Source organism: Lissotriton vulgaris, chromosome 6 (genome assembly GCF_964263255.1).
Source record: "Lissotriton vulgaris chromosome 6, aLisVul1.2, whole genome shotgun sequence".
In the NCBI taxonomy this organism is placed as follows: domain Eukaryota; kingdom Metazoa; phylum Chordata; class Amphibia; order Caudata; family Salamandridae; genus Lissotriton; species Lissotriton vulgaris.
This window is the reverse complement of record NC_141694.1, coordinates 1062204495-1062223224: the sequence shown is the minus strand read 5'-3', so window position 1 is coordinate 1062223224 and position 18730 is coordinate 1062204495. Positions and strand designations below refer to the sequence as shown.

At 51.8% G+C, this 18730-nt stretch overlaps 2 protein-coding genes across 3 annotated transcripts in view; one reads left to right on the top strand and one right to left on the bottom strand.

Moving 5' to 3' along the window:
• GNPAT (glyceronephosphate O-acyltransferase) overlaps positions 1 to 9664 on the bottom strand; it is a 920813-nt gene extending 911149 nt beyond the window's left edge. The window contains exon 1 of one of the 2 annotated variants that reach the window (XM_086927130.1): positions 9535 to 9664. In XM_086927130.1, the coding sequence (XP_086783256.1) occupies positions 9535 to 9576 (42 nt within the window). In that variant the 5' untranslated portion in view covers positions 9577 to 9664. Of the gene's footprint in view, positions 1 to 9272; positions 9375 to 9534 lie in introns of those variants that run through there. The other variant, XM_086927131.1, reaches the window with a different exon arrangement.
• Positions 9665 to 10201: 537 nt separating this feature from the next.
• FSAF1 (40S small subunit processome assembly factor 1) overlaps positions 10202 to 18730 on the top strand; it is a 138534-nt gene continuing 130005 nt past the window's right edge. Inside the window, exon 1 of the mRNA XM_086927132.1 lies at positions 10202 to 10444. Within this exon, the coding sequence (XP_086783258.1) occupies positions 10369 to 10444 (76 nt within the window). The 5' untranslated portion in view covers positions 10202 to 10368. The remainder of the gene's footprint in view (positions 10445 to 18730) is intronic.

Genomic DNA, 18730 nt, shown 5'->3' with positions numbered 1-18730 from the left:
TCTGTGTGTGTGGGGGGGCTCTCTGTGTGTGTGGGGGGGCTCTCTGTGTGTGTGGGGGGGGCTCTGTGTGTGTGGGGGGGGCTCTGTGTGTGTGGGGGGGGCTCTGTGTGTGTGGGGGGGCTCTGTGTGTGGGGGGGCTCTGTGTGTGGGGGGGGCTCTGTGTGTGGGGGGGGGCTCTGTGTGTGGGGGGGCTCTGTGTGTGGGGGGGGCTCTGTGTGTGGATCTGTGTGTGGTGGGGCTCTGTGTGTGGGGGGGGGCTCTGTGTGTGGGGGGGCTCTGTGTGTGGGGGGGCTCTGTGTGTGGGGGGGCTCTGTGTGTGGGGGGGCTCTGTGTGGGGGGGCTCTGAGTGGGGGGGGGCTCTGAGTGGGGGGGGGCTCTGTGTGGGGGGGGCTCTGTGTGTGGATCTGTGTGTGGGGGGCTCTGTGTGTGGATCTGTGTGTGGCTCTGTGTGTTTGTGGGGCTCTGTGTGTGGGGGGCTCTGTGTGTGTGTGTGGGGGGGCTCTATGTGTGTGGGGGGGCTTTGTGTGTGTGGGGGGGCTTTGTGTGTGTGGGGGGGCTTTGTGTGTGTGGGGGGGCTTTGTGTGTGGGGGGGGCTTTGTGTGTGGGGGGCTCTGTGTGTGTGGGGGGGGCTCTGTGTGTGTGGGGGGGGCTCTGTGTGTGGATCTGTGTGTGGGTGGGGCTCTGTATGTGGGGGGTTCTGTGTGTGGATCTGTGTGTGGCTCTGTGTTTGGGGGGCTCTCTGTGTGTAGGGGGGCTCTCTGTGTGTGTAGGGGGGCTCTCTGTGTGTGTAGGGGGGCTCTCTGTGTGTGTAGGGGGGCTCTCTGTGTGTGTAGGGGGGCTCTCTGTGTGTGTAGGGGGGCTCTGTGTGTGTGGGGGCACGCTGTGTGTGTGGGGCACGCTGTGTGTGGGGGGCACGCTGTGTGTGGGGGGGCTCTGTGTGTGTGTGGAGGGGGCTCTGTGTGTGTGTGGAGGGGGCTCTGTGTGTGTGTGGAGGGGGTTCTGTGTGTGTGTGGAGGGGGTTCTGTGTGTGTGTGGAGGGGGTTCTGTGTGTGTATATGTGGGGGCTCTGTGTGTGGGGGGGCTCTGTGTGTGTGGGGGGGCTCTGTGTGTGTGGGGGGGCTCTGTGTGTGTGGGGGGGCTCTGTGTGTGTGGGGGGGTGTGAGGAAGAACTCACCGTTGTAGCTCCATGGGCCGTTACGCCTCTTAATTTCTCAACGGATTGCTCGGACACAGAGAGTTCCACTCCCAAATCTGAAACTCCATGCCGTCTTTCCGTGTTCCTACAGAGAGCCAACGATAGTCAGGACCCGGAAGGGGTTGGACATGACCCAGGAGGTACACCTTGTGAACCAATGAAAAGGCGAGTTTACAGGGACGAAGGCGCGTCGGGTTGGAAGAGGAACTCAGCGGAGGAGACGCCAGCGGAGGAGACGCCAGCGGAGAAGACGGAACCTTTGCAACGGAACCAGACCAGCGGAAGAAGACTTCGGAACGACGACGGCGCCGAAGAGGAATCGGACGAACCGTGGTGCGAGGACTGGTGGAGTCCCCCGGAGGATGCTGGAGAGCGGCCGTGACTCTGGAGAGTTACGGCAGGGCCGGTGAGTGGGGTGTTACAAGGGACTGAGGGTAGAATACGAAACAGTGATGTTAGATAAACTGGTATTCTGACTTAACGGCCGTGTAACTCAGTTGTCCTGACATAACGTGTTTGATAAACGGAGAAGTTTGGTTTGACTCGTGAACCGGGTGGTTATTTTGAGAAAGTGTTGAACCGCTCTTTAAAGTTCATTGACTGTTATAGGTTACGCATCCCAATAGGATGTGGTGACCGAGAGTCCATATTTGTTTCAATTGATGGTGTCAGTATATGACCATTGCAACTCAATTCATTTCAACCTTAGCTAGCTTAGCACATGTTAAGTTCTCTGTTAGTTGTTCTTTTTTCTTAAATCTACACGGAAATTATTGGAAGCAAGACATGTGGTGTGGTGACGGTATCCTTCTATACTTGTTACATAGAATCAGTAGTCTGACGGCCCCTTTCTTTTTCCGCTTCTTTTATGAGCCTCCGGGGAAACCCTGAAGACTCCGAAGACGAGGAGCCGGGAAACATCTCCAACACAGCCCATCTACCAGCGGAAGAAAAGGACGAGGACATTCACGTTGATTCACGAACCTTTACTCATCCATCTGTTATTAATAAACAACCCATTCGAAACTATCTTCTGCCTCCACGCCTGTTTATCCGACCTGCGCTCCCACAGGGGGCTCTGTGTGTGTGGGGGGGCTCTGTGTGTGTGGGGGGGCTCTGTGTGTGTGGGGGGGCTCTGTGTGTGTGGGGGGGGCTCTGTGTGTGTGGGGGGCTCTGTGTGTGGGGGGGGCTCTGTGTGTGTGGGGGGGGCTCTGTGTGTGTGGGGGGGCTCTGTGTGTGTGGGGGGGCTCTGTGTGTGCTGCGTGTGGGGGGCTCTGTGTGTGGGGGGGCTCTGTGTGTGTGTGGAGAGGCTCTGTGTGTGTGGGGGGGGCTCTGTGTGTGTGTGGGGGGCTCTGTGTGTGTGTGGAGGGGCTCTGTGTGTGTGTGGAGGGGCTCTGTGTGGGGGCTCTGTGTGTGTGTGGGGGGGCTCTGTGTGTGTGGGGGGCTCTGTGTGGGGGGCGCTGTGTGTGTGGGGGGCTGTGTGTGGGGGGCTCTGTGTGTGTGGGTGGGGCTCTGTGTGTGGGGGGCTCCGTCTGTGGATCTGTGTGTGTGGCTCTGTGTGTGTGTGGGGCTCTGTGTGTGGGGGGGCTGTGTGTGTGGGGGGGCTGTGTGTGTGGGGGGGCTCTGTGTGTGTGGGGGGGCTCTGTGTGTGTGGGGGGGCTCTGTGTGTGTGGGGGGGCTCTGTGTGTGGGGGGGGGGCTCTGTGTGTGTGGGGGGGCTCTGTGTGTGTGGGGGGGGCTCTGTGTGTGTGGGGGGGCTCTGTGTGTGGGGGGGCTCTGTGTGTGGGGGGGCTCTGTGTGTGGGGGGGCTCTGTGTGTGGGGGGGCTCTGTGTGTGTGTGTGGGGGCTCTGTGTGTGTGGGGGGGGGCTCTGTGTGTGTGTGGGGGGGCTCTGTGTGTGTGGGGGGCTGTGTGTGTGTGGGGGGGCTCTGTGTGTGTGTGAGCGGGGCTCTGTGTGTGTGTGTGCGGGGCTCTGTGTGTGTGTGTGTGTGCGGGGCTCTGTGTGTGTGTGCAGGGCTCTGTGTGTGTGTGTGCAGGGCTCTGTGTGTGTGTGTGTGCGGGCTCTGTGTGCGTGTGTGTGCGGGCTCTGTGTGTGTGTGTGTGTGCGGGCTCTGTGTGTGTGTGCGGGCTCTGTGTGTGTGTGTGTGTGCGGGCTCTGTGTGTGTGTGTGCTGGCTCTGTGTGTGTGTGTGCTGGCTCTGTGTGTGTGTGTGCTGGCTCTGTGTGTGTGTGGGGCTCTGTGTGTGTGGGGGGGGCTCTGTGTGTGTGTGGGGGGGCTCTGTGTGTGTGTGGGGGGGCTCTGTGTGTGTGTGGGGGGGGGGCTCTGTGTGTGTGTGTGGGGGGGGGCTCTGTGTGTGTGTGTGTGTGGGGGGGGCTCTGTGTGTGCGTGCGGGCTGTGTGTGTGTGTGTGTGCGGGCTCTGTGTGTGTGTGCGGGCTCTGTGTGTGTGTGTGCGGGCTCTGTGTGTGTGTGTGCGGGCTCTGTGTGTGTGTGTGCGGGCTCTGTGTGTGTGTGTGCGGGCTCTGTGTGTGTGTGTGCGGGCTCTGTGTGTGTGTGTGCGGGCTCTGTGTGTGTGTGTGCGGGCTCTGTGTGTGGGGCGGCTCTGTGTGTGGGGCGGCTCTGTGTGTGGGGCGGCTCTGTGTGTGGGGGGCTGTGTGTGTGTGTGTGTATGTGGCTCTGTCTGTGTGTGTGCGGCTCTGTCTGTGTGCGTGTGTTGGGCTCGGTGTGTGGCTGTGTGTGTGTTGGGCTGTGTGGGTGTGTGTGTGTGTGTTGGGCTGTGTGTGTGTGTGTGTTGGGCTCTGTGTGTGTGTGTTGGGCTCTGTGTGTGTGTGTTGGGCTCTGTGTGTGGCTGTGTGTGTGTTGGGCTCTGTGTGTGGCTGTGTGTGTGTTGGGCTCTGTGTGTGTGTGTGTTGGGCTCTGTGTGTGTGTGTGTGTTGGGCTCTGTGTGTGTGTTGGGCTCTGTGTGTGTGTTGGGCTCTGTGTGTGTGTGTGTTGGGCTGTGTGTGTGTGTGTTGGGCTCTGTGTGTGTGTGGTTCTGTGTGTGTGTGTGTGTGGCTGTGTGTGGCTCTGTGTGTGTGTGGCTCTGTGTGCGAGACTGTGTGTGACTGTCTGTGTGTGTGTGTGGCTCTGTGTGTGTGTGTGGCTCTGTGTGTGGCTCTGTTTGTGTGTGTGTGGCTCTGTCTGTGTGTGTGTGGCTCTGTCTGTGTGTGTGTGGCTCTGTGTGGGTGGCTCTGTCTGTGTGTGGCTGTGTGTGTGTGTGTGGTTCTGTATGTGGCTCCGTCTAAGTGTGTGGCTCTGTCTGTGTGTGTGGCTCTGTCTGTGTGTGTGGCTCTGTCTGTGTGTGTGGCTCTGTCTGTGTGTGTGTGTGGCTCTGTCTGTGTGTGTGTGTGTGGCTCTGTCTGTGTGTGTGTGTGGCTCTGTCTGTGTGTGTGTGTGGCTCTGTCTGTGTGTGTGTGTGGCTCTGTCTGTGTGTGTGTGTGGCTCTGTCTGTGTGTGTGTGTGTGTGTGGCTCTGTCTGTGTGTGTGTGTGTGTGGCTCTGTCTGTGTGTGTGTGTGTGTGTGTGTGGCTCTGTCTGTGTGTGTGTGTGTGGCTGTCTGTGTGTGTGTGTGGCTGTCTGTGTGTGTGTGTGGCTGTCTGTGTGTGTGTGTGGCTGTCTGTGTGTGTGTGTGGCTGTCTGTGTGTGTGTGTGGCTGTCTGTGTGTGTGTGTGGCTGTCTGTGTGTGTGTGTGTGGCTGTCTGTGTGTGTGTGTGGCTGTCTGTGTGTGTGTGTGGCTGTCTGTGTGTGTGTGTGTGGCTGTCTGTGTGTGTGTGTGGCTGTCTGTGTGTGTGTGTGGCTGTCTGTGTGTGTGTGGCTGTGTGTGTGTGGCTGTCTGTGTGTGTGTGTGTGGCTGTCTGTGTGTGTGTGTGGCTGTCTGTGTGTGTGTGTGGCTGTCTGTGTGTGTGTGTGTGTGTGTGTGTGTGTGTGTGGCTCTGTCTGTGTGGCTCTGTCTGTGTGTGTGTGGCTCTGTCTGTGTGTGTGGCTTGGTCTGTGTGTGTGCGGCTCGGTCCGTGTGTGTGTGGCTCGGTCCGTGTGTGTGTGGCTCGGTCCGTGTGTGTGTGGCTCGGTCCGTGTGTGTGTGTGGCTCGGTCCGTGTGTGTGTGTGGGGCTCGGTCTGTGTGTGTGTGTGGCTCGGTCTGTGTGTGTGGGGGTCGGTCTGTGTGTGTGTGGGTCGGTCTGTGTGTGTGTGGCTCAGTCTGTGTGTGTGTGGCTCAGTCTGTGTGTGTGTGGCTCAGTCTGTGTGTGTGTGGCTCAGTCTGTGTGTGTGTGGCTCAGTCTGTGTGTGGCTCGGTCTGTGTGTGTGTGGCTCGGTCTGTGTGTGTGTGGCTCGGTCTGTGTGTGTGTGGCTCGGTCTGTGTGTGTGTGGCTCGGTCTGTGTGTGTGGCTCGGTCTGTGTGTGTGGCTCTGTCTGTGTGTGTGGCTCGGTCTGTGTGTGTGTGTGTGTGCCTCTGTGTGTCTGTGCCTCTGTCTGTGTGTGTGTGTGTGTGTGGCTCTGTCTGTGTGTGTGTGTGTGCCTCTGTCTGTGTGCGTGGCTCTGTGTGTGTGTTTGGCTCTGTGTGTGTGGCTCTACATGGGAAGCTTTTTTGTAGGTGGGTCTGTGTGAGGGTGGCTATGTGTGTGTGTGTAGGTGGGTCTGTGTGAGGGTGGCTGTGTGTGTGTTTGTAGGTGGCTCTGTGTGTGTGTGGGTGGATCTATGTGAATGGCTCTGAGTAGGTGGCTCTGTATGTGTGTGGGTGGCTTTGTGTGTGTGGCTCTGTGTGTGGGTGCAAATGCAATAGGTCTTGCATTTGCGAGAGATTAAGCTATTGGCATTGTAATGACAATGCCATTTATTTATATGTTTTAAAAACAAAAACATAAATAAAAATAATGTCATGAGCAATGCCAATAGCTCTAACTTTAACAATGCCGAGACCATTGCATTGTAAATGCTTGTTGATTATTTTGATGCAGCAATAGGGTGAGTTACTTGTAGGCCTTACTGTCCATATCCCATTAGAGGGCTGATTCTTAATTATTTCCCCTCCCTTGTTTGTTAAACATCCCCCCTCACTAAGTGAATACCAGTGGTGGAAAGCGCGGGATACAGGAATGAATGATTATGTGGTCCCATCTGGTTGCTCCTGAGGTGTCATCGCCAATGAAGGGACTTTCTGGGGTCCCCCTTTTTAGGTCGAGCCTAGAACAGCGCATGCGCTGTTGCTCGACTTTTAGTAAGGGGATTTTTTAAGTGCTGCCAGCCGCTGGCCTCAAGCCTGCGTGCATGTGCGCGTGAACGTGCGCAGCCGGCATCTGTCTTTTCTCCATCACGGGTACTGTACTTCATGAAGGCGGTTCATCAAGATATGTCATGGCTTGTTGCTCCCCACACCGGGCAGTCGCCTCTTTAGTGCATAGCAGCAGGGTGCCCGAAGCCAAGCACTTCAAAGCTTGCAGGCTTCTCCAATGTGTGCTCATGTTCCTAAAGAGAGTCTTGTTTATTATTGCCAATATACAACCGCTGGCAGCAGCCGCATTCTGGTATGCAGCCAGGATTTTAAATAAAGGCTGTTCTGATCTCAGAATGTTTTGTTCAACCTCAGTAACGCTGAAAAAGTTGTACAAAGCAAGTGCCTGGTGGCCGTGCCTTGTTCTTTGACTGCCCTGTGGCTGCAATTTTCTAACTGCTGTGTTTGCTGTACTTCATGGAAGGCGCTACATCAAGCTATGTCATGGCTTGTTGCTCCCCACACCGGGCAGTCACCTCTTTAGTGCATAGGAGCATGGTGCCCAGAGCCAAGCACTTCAAAGCTTGCAGGCTTCTCCAATGTGTGTTCATGTTCCTAAAGAGGGTCGTGTTTGGAATTGCCAATATACAACCGCTGGCAGCAACGACGGTCACATGCTTTTTATTTACCTTTCACCGTGTAAGCTTTGTAAAAGAGTTAAACCTGGATCACTCGACATAACTGAACGAGCAGGCACACATTTCTTTATTCTCTACAGGTAGTGCGACTGTGGGATAGCTCAGTGGGTGAATGCATCTGTTGCTGAAATCTGCATTCAGCCTACAGGACAGGACTGTGAATCTGGTAGGTGTGGAAGGTATTTTCACCCTTCTAGAGCAATACTCTGAGGACCGGTCTTGCTGTGCACAACAAGCAATGGCAAAGCCAATAGGTCTCGCCTACGCGACAGCTGTAGGCTTTGACAAAGCTGCTGCCAAGTGTGTGACCTGATGCTGTATGGTCCCCAAAAGCAATTAGAAAAGCCAATTGTTCCCAAAGGCAATACCTATTAGCTGTACCAATGTTGATATGACTTATTTGCGCATATTAATGAAAGGCAGCCACACCCTTTTTTGCAAAAAGTGTGCTTTCTGCAGAATGTCAGGGCAAGGAACATGCATCAAGGAGTAAGTCACTGCTCTGATCATACCATCCAATTCGAGCTATACGTATGGGTTAAAGACCACACTCACCCCTCAAGAGGTTGTCGCTCTTTTACAGCCTGCCAAGCGTCCTTTATTGCAAGAACTGCTCAGCTGTTTCTTGGCTTTTGGGCTTACCACACATACATATAAACACCTAACAGATACATACATAAACACAAAGACTCCTACACAGAAATACAGATGCACGCAACTACATACACTCATACATACATACTGTAACATCAATGCACTCTGACACACATAGGCTCACTAAGAGGAAACGCCTACACAAAGCTAGAATAAAGTTCAGCACACCCATACAAATACAGACAAGTACACAAACTCTCGTACAAGCCCACACACAGACTCACCATACAAAGAAAGACCTTTACACTCAGACACATAAACACACAGACAGACAGACCAGGAAAAGGGCAGACACACAGATGCATGCGGACATAGACACCAGTTTAACCCTGATACAAACACACACCCAATTACTAACAGAGACACATGGAGGCATACACAGACCAAAGCACTGCTTTATTTTTCATTATTTACCAGTACAACTTGGATCAGTAAATTTTAAAAAAAGAAAAACTTCACACGCACGCTGTAGGTGTGTTCATATGTTGTGCTTTTACCTACAAAATGACACAGCTGCTGCGACTGCATAATAGCATCTTTTTTTTTAATGGGGGTTCCTCTTTATCCATTCTGCACAACATCGCTAAACAAGCATTGGCATGGCCAATAGGTCTCGCCTTTAGGGCCTTATAAGTGTTTAGTTATCCAGCACAATATTCTTGGTGCAACATCAACTGTTGCATGGCTAAACACGTATAAGTACAAGGTTTATCCATGCAACAGCTGATGTTGTTGCACCAAGGATATTGTGCTGCAAAACTAAATACTATAAGGTCCCAAAAGCGAGACCTATTGGCAATGCCAATGCTTGTCTTTATTTCGGTATACATATTTGCAGAAGCGACTGGCCTGGCAGCGACAGCTTGCACCTGTAATCATGGGCTCCGCAACAGAATTGGATGTATTCCCTTAGAATGCAGTTTGTTTGCTTCACTACAGTTTGCAAGGATCCAGTGAGCCCGTCATACAAATAGCTTTAAGAGGAAAAGCTATCCCCGAAGACACGTGCAACGGCTTTGACAGCAAAAGGAAGCACATAGCTCAAGCACTGGTTGGTGTGTTTCGTAAATTCGACATAATAATGCAAGGAGTATACCGGAAAACAAAACAGGCGCCACTTTCAACTGGGGCACCAAACGTGCCTTGGCACGGGCTTCGTGTTGCACAGTACCAGCCTCTGCCAGGCAACTACACAGAACACAACGAGAATTCAGAGTACATAATAAAGTCGAATCACAGTACAAATATAGTAGAGAGATGATCTCAAGTTACCATATAACGTGTATGCATTTGCCTGGGGACGTCAGCCAAAACCCAAGTGAAGAAACACACTTTATACGAGTTAAAAAATAAAGCCGGGTGACCAAATCACGATCCCAATTATACATTTGACAAGTTCAGTTCGGTTACTGTATATCAGGGTACTGAATAGTTGACTAAACCACTTAAAGGACAGCTTAATACACAAACTTATAGAGCTTTACCTTGTGCAGCACCATCCAACCCAGTTCTGCATGCCATACAGGAGGGACAGCAGCTCCTCATTGACAAGCTACGTGCGGGACATTACCATAAAGACTATCAGGTTACCTTTCAAGCAGGCTATTCCTCACACGAGACAGCGGGCTGCCTTTTCCTTTTGCAACAGAAGGCTTTCAAAGGGGGAACCACAATGCTCAAAAGTGTCTTGCAGCAAAGGATCCCTTGGTGCCAGCTAATAATGGGGGTGTGACAAAAATAACCTACCAAGTAAAGCGGCCCCCCAGTGGAGGCTCCACGCAGTGTCATGCAGGAACTCCTTCGCCGGGACGCGACTAGCTCCTGCACCTCCTCAAAGAACAGCGGTGCTGTGGTTGCTGTATCTGCTACTCGCTGAGCGCACAGAGGGCAGCCATCTTTGGTGAGGACGGCAACCAAGACAGGGTTAAACCTTCACTGTTCACAGACCCCCGTTTTATTATTTTTATTGTAATCACAGCGACCATCTTGTAGTGTACGTGTCTTTGGATAAATCGGGCAAAGCCGTATGACCAGACCTCAGTTTTATTTTTTATTTTTGTTGTAATCACAGCGACCATCTTGTAGTGTGTGTCTTTGGATAAATTGCCCAGAGACGTATGACCAGAGCACGTACCACCAGTGAGCTCAGCACTGGCAAGCATACCATGCCTGTCCACCTGTTTTTTGTTGCATTAATTTTGGCAAACCAGGAAACGATAAGGGCCGACTATTGTACGCCAAGAGCGTAGACATCTGTAGCGCGACATTAACACTGGCAGCAGCACACAGGGATTTGAGAATCTCTGGAAACACTTACTAATTATGTGTTTTACTGCCTAGTCAGGTTATAGGGTGCCGTGTTACCAGGTCACTGCTGTCCGAGAATGAGTCGAGCGGCCGCCATTCCCATGTCAGGCAAACCTCCCCAACTTGCGTGTATGGAACGTACAAAACGTCGTGACGTACCCCGACCACTCCCCCTCAAAGTCCACGATTTGCCTATGAGTTTTACATTTCAACTCTGACGAACCTCGACAGTTGTTGCATGTGCGTGATACAGAAAATCTGTACCGACTCCAAATGATGAGAAGAAGTGATCTAGATCTCCCGCACCAGAGCTCATTGGATTCGGTGCTCAGCTGCTTGTACGATTTTGGTAAGTAATTTGCACTTCCAGTTACTAAAACAGCTGGTTAATTTTTGGTTGCGCACATTTCACCTATGAACACCTAATTTAATCAGTGGCCGAAGTGCATTAAATAAGCATTGGTATAGCCAATATGTCTCACTTTTGGGACCTCAGAAGTGTTCAGGCATATCTATTGGCTTTGTCAATGTTTTTAAGTTGTGTTGTAGAGAAGTTCAAAATTTGCAAACATTCGTGACAAGAATTTTCAATTCTATTAAGGGCTAGGAGGCGAGGATTATGCTAGTCTCATTTCTTTATTTAGAAATGCCCAGCAGCCATGTAAAAAACCACATTACCCAGAAACACTTGGGTGATAACCATAGAGTCTGCACTATAAATAGGTATGTAGACAATCCCACTTCCTCTTCCTTTGCTGCTCCGCAGCCAGTTAAGTGTTACTTCTCTTACCTTACTGTTATTGTTGCTATTGCTTTGTTGGCTTAAGTTGCTGCATTGTATGTGCCTTGTATTGCGCTCTGCTTGCGCTTTTCGCCGCGTTTTTCTTTTTCCCGGTTCTGCTTTCTACGGGCGGCGTGACGCGGCTGGGAGCGAGTGTTCTCCTCCCGGGGGCTGGGCGCTTTGTGCCTGTGCCCTTATTCTCTTGTGGAGTGGAGTTTGGGGTCCCGACAGCCTCGCGCTGCTTGCGCGAGCTGTCCTGTTTCCTGGACGGCAGCCGGTGTTCGCTCATGCGCGTTCCTGTATTTCCGGCGCTCCGTGTGTTTCTCTTCACCGGAGTTTTTCCTGAAGGACGTCCTTGCGGCGTTAACGCCCACAGCCTCCATATTGACCCCTTTGACGCCGGAGTCTAGCAAAAGTCTCCGGCTGTAATAATTAGCAAAGGCTTTGCCTAGAGTGACGATTTTTGTGTGGCAGCGAGCCCTCCCTCCACTCTTTATTGTACTTTGACAGTGGTTTTTCTACTGTTTTGGCTTGCTGTGAAGGTTTTTTTAGGTTTCGACCTGGCCGAGCACTGCGAAGCAGTGATCCGCTCTGGTGAAAGCTTTTGTTTACAATATGGGGACTTGAATCCGCCCCTTCTTCCATTGGCTAGCTCCATAAATGGAGGCTAGCCATTGGGAGACAGAGGCTGTCAATCACGCTTTCCAGTGAAAACGCGATTCGGGGGCGTTTCTGTGTCTTTTTTTAAGTACCGCCCTCTCCTCTTCCCATTGGCTGGAATTTTACCTTCCAGCCAATGGGAAGGGGAGAGCGCGAAAAACACGCCCCCGAATATGCCGGCCGGGACACCCCCGTGACGTCATTCCCGGGCCGCGCTGGGATTGGCTGCCGGCCCGGGACCTGACTTGTTTGTTTGTTCTCTCCTTTATGAGGAAAGTTGTGCCCCCTCCTGCCTGCTGTCCGTGTCTTTTTCACCCCCCTCCCGCCCGCTGTCCGTGTGTTTGCCCCCCTCCCTTCTTTATATGCAAGCATGCATTATCCCGCAGGCAGGACGGAACCATAAAGCGATAATCCACACGAGCAGGCGGCAGCAAGGGATCCCGCATCTGTCACCCCCTGGTGCCGCGAGAGGTAACGGACCGGTCGGTGGGTCCGTGCGCACACACAATGCCGAGGATGGAGACCCCCCTGCCTCCCTGAGGACCCCGAAGCTGTGTGCGCGAGGCCTCGGTTACTCTCTTCAGGATTTTATCCCTTCGCTCGCGAGGCAGCAACCCTCTTCAGTGGCAGGGCAGAATCCTACCCCACACACCCAGTCTGGTCCGATGCACCACCCGGAGCCATGCAGGCACAAACTGGCACGGCCGGGCGGAGCAGGGAATCCGCATATGGCAAATACCAATTTCAGAGGTGACAGCAAATGCAAGAGGCGCTGCAGCCGATACCAGCTCCAGAGGAGGCGGGAGCAGAAGGAGGGTCTACAGGGGCGTGCAACCCATAACAATAAAACACCCAGCTGGCCACCTCCTCATCCTTCCCCTCGCTGGCTGCTGCCCCAGCGTAAAGGATGCGGCAGGCAGCGCGCGAGAGCCGGCCATTCAACCCGCTCTAATGGCAATGCGGTGTGTGTTGTGTGTACGAGCGGCGGATCCGCGGGCTTCCCCCGGGTCCTAGAGCGCACCCGTTTGCTGCCTGGTCTGAACCAGGCTCAGCTGACAGCTAATACAATTATCACAACCTGTCAGCTGGGATTGGCTGTCCGCCTGCCAGCCTTGTTGGCAAACGGCGGCCGCAGTCCAAGGGAAAAGGCGAGGCCCGCAGTCAACATTAGCTCCATTGAATTGCCTCTGAAATACTGTTTACTGTTGACAAAAAAATGTTTATTATGCCCCCCTCCCGCCCGCTGTCCGTGTCTTTCTTTTCGCCCCCTCCCGCCCGCTGAATTTCCCACTGAATTTCAAGGAGCGTGATGCTATACTGCGCATTTCTCGTCAGAAGGGTATCATAAACTACTAGGGAAATGTTCTGTCTTTTTATCCCGATTTTATGGCCCCAGTCCAGGCGGCGCGGAAAGAATTTCAAGGTGTCAAAAAACTACGAATGAAAGAACAAATTCCCTATGCAATGCTTTACCCCGCTCGCCCTCATATAAACACAGATGAAAATGCAAAGATATTCGCAACCCCGAAACTAGCTATGGATTTCGCCAAACCTCTGAGACGGAAAAAGCAATCTTCTATCACTACCTCAGATGTTGATGATTGATATACATACTAGTTCTATGCACCTCGCCCACTCGGCTACAGGCGTGGCCGCATTTGCCTGAAAACATGTTACTTATCTGTATTATTGTGTTGGGTGGCGAGGTCGGCAGACCCGACTGGTGCTTGTATACGATGCAATGGCTAGTCTCACAAACAAGCTTCTGTTCATTTTTATTTGTCTATAATGTCACCTGTGTTTTCCATTGTGTTCGTGTCTTTGTTTTCGCCTGTACCTCTGGTGATGCAAAGGAGGAGTGTACTAACATGGGTAGCACTACACAAGAACATGGGAAATGACAAACTAATGGTAACTTCCAATCTAAGAAATGTGTTTGTAATTGGTGATTCTTGTTAATTAAGACCATCTTTAGTTTGTAGGTTTCGTTTGGGTGGAAGTCTTAAAGCAGCACATGCGGTTTATGTGCGGCGAACTGGTTGCACCTATTCAATGGACAGTTTTTCACCCACGGCCAGTTGTTGCTGGACACTTACAAAACAGTGGTCTCCAGTCTGATTCACGTTTATGGAGAGAGTTGCTCGGAGCTGCCTAAAACTGCCTTACCTTTTGTGCTTTTTGCTTTCTAATGTAAGAAGTTGATTCGGTGTTCGGATGTGTGGGCAGTGCAAAATGTTTTGTTTGTTCGTTTTTTCCCCTCAAAGCACATTTCTGTAACGGCGAGGCTAGTGTTGGTAGCAGGTTTAAGGGAAATTCTGGTGCTCAGAAAATGCACGACAGGACCTTTTAGTATCAGTTTTCAAACGACTTGAAAACATAGCGTCTGAATTTGTCCTCACTTTTTTTTTACTCCAGAGGCTGCCTCCCCCAGTGGGAGTGTTGCCCGCTTCCCTTGCTGCTGTGCTGTGTTTTCATCCTCCTTTGAAGCAGGTCTCTCTGGGGATTTCTCGGGTGACTGTCTTTTGGCCAGTCTTAGATGGTAAAGCTATTGGAACTTGTGCATTCTGTCTTTATTCACGTTTAACATGCCTGTTTTTCAGATCTCCTGGTCCCCTCGTTGTTTTCCGAGTCTTACTGAAACGTTATTTTTATGTGCAGCACTTAGATGCGTTTGTAATCAAACCAGACTTTCAAAATTCCCATGCGTGGGCATTTTCTTGCCTTACTTGTATGGAATTGTATACAGAAACGTGCAAGAAACTGGTATGAATTTAAAGGCCCGGTGTCCCTTATTCTGGCGTTTTTGAAGTGTGCACTGCCTAGGTTTAATACTATGTGCTACCCTGTGTTCTCACCGTAGCACGAGCCTCGGGGTGTAAACAGGCGGTCACAGGAGGAAGAAATACTGCTGGGTAGGTGCTCCGGACTCCTTTAAATAGAAATGAATCTCCCCCCAACCCTGGTGTCCGGTGTAAATACGTTCTCTTAAAGTGCCTGGTAGGTTCACGAGATTCATGTGGATGAACCAAACCTTGGGGATACATGTAACATGGTATGAAAAAATGTATCGTGATATTCTGTCAATGCAAGTAGGAGGGCGGAGGTGGTACTGTTTATCAAGTAATGAGCATGGGCGGGAGGTTTTTAGGTTTCGCCTGTGTGTGTGTGACTGCTCCTGGGTGTGTGTGTGTGTGACTGCTCCTGGGGGTGTGTGTGTGTGACTGCTCCTGGGTGTGTGTGTATGTGACTGCTCCAGAGTAAGTGCGTGTGTATGTGACTGCTCCAGAGTGTGTGTGTGTGTGTGTGTGTGTGTGTGTATATGTGACTGCTCCAGTGTGTGTGTGTGTGTGACTGCTCCAGTGTGTGTGTGTGTGTGACTGCTCCAGTGTGTGTGTGTGTGTGTGACTGCTCCAGTGTGTGTGACTGCTCCAGTGTGTGTGTGACTGCTCCAGTGTGTGTGTGTGTGTGTGTGTGACTGCTCCAGTGTGTGTGTGTGACTGCTCCAGTGTGTGTGTGTGTGGGGGGGGGGCTTTGGGTGTGGCTGGCTCTGGGTGTGTGGGGCTGGGTCTGTGTGTGTGTGTGTGTGTGTGTGGCAGTAATTGCTGTCTGCTGAGGTCGTCCGTAGGGTACAATAGTTCTCACATTTGCGAGAGGTTAAACTATTGGCAATGTAAACTTCTCCAAAGGCGAAACCGTTGCATTGTAAATGCTTGTTTCATTCCCCTGTGACTTTTGCCTTTGGCATTACTTATTCTCCTTCCTCATACTGTGGGCATATTACACGTTTATCGTGCACTAGGAGTGATTACTATTATGAGGAGGAAGGTGAGTTTGAGGAAGAGGCCCCTGAATCCCTGGAGCAGGATCTTGTGGAGGCTCTTGATAGAGGAGTGCAACACTCCATGAACAAGGCGCTAGTACGCGCTATTACGCCTCTAAACGTGGCATTTGACCAAATATGCCCAACAGCAGGGTTGGGTCCCTGCGGCCAAAAAGTCCTCTTCTTCTTCTCCAAGTAATCCACATGCTTCGGATTTTAGAAAGTTGGCGCAGTCTCTGTCTTCTGCCAAGCCTGCTACTATTGTGGAGGATGACAAGAGTGATGATCAGCAGTCCTCTTCGTTTTCTGAACCCGCTCCTCCTCCTCCAAAGAAGAAAAAATGTAAGGAGCATTTTGTTGACGCGCCATCTCACCCTCCAGTTCTCACGTTCGAGCCTGCGGACATTGTCCATCCCCAGTCCACTGCATGGCTACCGTCCCCGGCGGTAACGGAATACGTTCAACAACACATCCGTCAGCCATTCGAAAAGGAGGTACGTGCCCGCCTCCGCTCCGAATATCCCCGGCCCGATCTGGCGGATCACCTAGCAGACACTCCTGAGGTGGATCCCACCATGATAACTTATTTATGAAAATTTGCGAAGGATCCAAAGAAGGGTCTCGACAGGTCCTGGCGTGCCTGCCAGGACAAGGTTCTAGATCTCTTGGGGCCCCTCACCAAGATTTTGGATCTTGGCTTTCTTGCAAAAAGTACCTCCAGGATGGTTGACCCCGATGAACTCATTGAATGGGCTCAGCGCGCCATTTGTCAGTTGGGCAATGCCAACTGTGCGCTCTCTAGCGAGCGGCGCCGTTCCATTCTGCTCAAGCTGGACCCTAAGCTAGCAGAACTTGCAACATCTGAGTCGGGCCCTGCTGCCCAGGGTCTGCTTTTCGGACAGCCCTTTTTAAAGGAATTGACCAATTTTGTCAACACATTTAGTGGCCTGGATAAGGCCCAGGCTTCTCTTTGCCGGACCTTTCGTCCGGTTTTCACCAGGGCCGGAAGAAATGGGGGACGTTCCTCCGGCCGTGGTCATCAGCAACCCTCCCAAAGGGGGTATCAGTCCCAACGAGGAGGCCAGCAAGATTCGGGCTACACCCAACGTTCCAATTTCTACCCTTCAAGGAAAGGCCGTGGCCAATATAAACAAGCATTTACAATGCAATGGTATTGCCTTTGTTAAAGTTAGAGCTATTGGCATTGCTCTTGACATTATTTTTATTTATGTTGTTTTTTTAACATAAATAAATGGCATTGTCAATGCCACTAGCTTTATCTCTCGCAAATGACACACACAAACACCCACAGAGAGCCCCCCCAAGCACACACAGAGCCCCCCCACACACACACCCACACAGAGCCCCCCCACACACACACACAGAGCCCCCCACACACACAGCCACACAGAGCCCCCCCACACACACAGCCACACAAAGCCCCCCCACACACACAGCCACACAAAGCCCCCCCACACACACAGCCACACAAAGCCCCCCCTCACACACAGCCACACAAAGCCCCCCACACACACCAACACAGAGCCCTCCACACACACCCACGCAGAGCCCCCCTGCCCCACACCTTCTAGCCCATTATCTTTTCTCCTCATCAAAATAACTGCCACGCCCCTTTCTTTGTTCTGAAAATGGTAGGTAGCAAGCCATTTCAAATCTAGGGGCCTGTGGCCTAAAGAGAACTTTCTGAGGGCATGGAAAGAACAGCAGCCTCCTTTTTCATGGATGAGCATCCCCTAGCTCGGTTCTTATGCTCCACCTGTCTTTCTTTGATACTTCCTCCATTCTTTCCATAGCGTCAACAGTGGGTCAATATGCTTTGTCCTTTCTTTCCATAGCATCATGGCCGCTGTTGGATTCGATACCAAGTCCCCTCTTTCCATTGCTATCATAAACAGTCTGTCTCGATTCCTCCTCTTTTCGTTCAATAGCTTTCAAAGACTGTCTGGGGAAAACGCGTGCTCTAAATGTAAGACTGGAGGCAAATAATATCTAGAGGCAAATAATATCTGGAGGCACTCGCATCATGCACACTCCCAGACTTGCTTGTGCATGTTTTTTTTGTAAAACAGATAAACAAATGGCTTTGTCGTTGACTAGTAAATAGCTTTATAGTTACGAAATGTGAGACCTATTGCATTTGCACTTATACACACATATAGGTATATGTAAACAGAGCTATACACACACACACACACACACAGAGCTCCTCCTCTACACACATAGACAGGCTTTGTATACACAGCTACATACACACACAGCTACAGACATGCACAGTTATACAGACAGACACAGTTCCATACACACACACACACACACACACACACACACACACACAGTATTGTACATACATAGCATTACACACAGACAGCATCACTCAGCTCCTGGACACATATCTGCACACATACACAGCTACAGACACACACAGCCACACATTGCTACACACATACACATAGCATAATACACACATAGCATCTCACACACACATACACAGCATCACTTAGCTCTTGTACACATAGCTGCACACGTACAGAGGTGCACAGTTTGAACTTGTTATAGACACATACAGCATCACACACATAGTATCACACACACATAGCTCTACACATACACAGCCACTCACTGGCACTCTGGACTCGCACTCTGGACTCGCACTCTGGACTCGCACTCTGGACTCGCACTCTCAAGCAGGCAACAGGGTCACAAGCAGGCAACAGGGTCACGAAAACGGAGGCACAAGCAGGCAACAGGGTCACGAAAACGGAGGCACAAGCAGGCAACAGGGTCAAGAAAACGGAGGCACAAGCAGGCGACAGGGTCACGAAAACGGAGGCACAAGCAGGCGACAGGGTCACGAAAACGGAGGCACAAGCAGGCAACAGGGTCACGAAAACGGAGGCACAAGCAGGCGACAGGGTCACGAAAACGGAGGCACAAGCAGGCAACAGGGGCACGAAAATGGAGGCACAAGCAGGCGACAGGGGCACGAAAACGGAGGCACAAGCAGGCGACAACAAGTTATTGTGGGCACAAACAGTGGACCAGTCCCACCCACTAGCCGGGCATCTCCATTGAACAGCAATTACTACCTGCGACCGGCACTGCAATGGGTGCAGTTCTGCCAGCTGGTATAGACGTTTTCACGAGTAGTTGACTGCTACAAAACGTAATGCAAGTGGGCTAGAAGAAAGGCCCTGCGGCGGAAATACAATAAAACGTAGGGGTTAGTGTTACGAAATGAAGGCAACCCTGGGAAATAACCCCCAGGTTCGGAGCCATGGTTTACCGCACTGTGCCAGGACGGAGCCCCCAGACCCCGGTGTTTATAACTTCCACTGCGTAATCAAGCTAAGGCC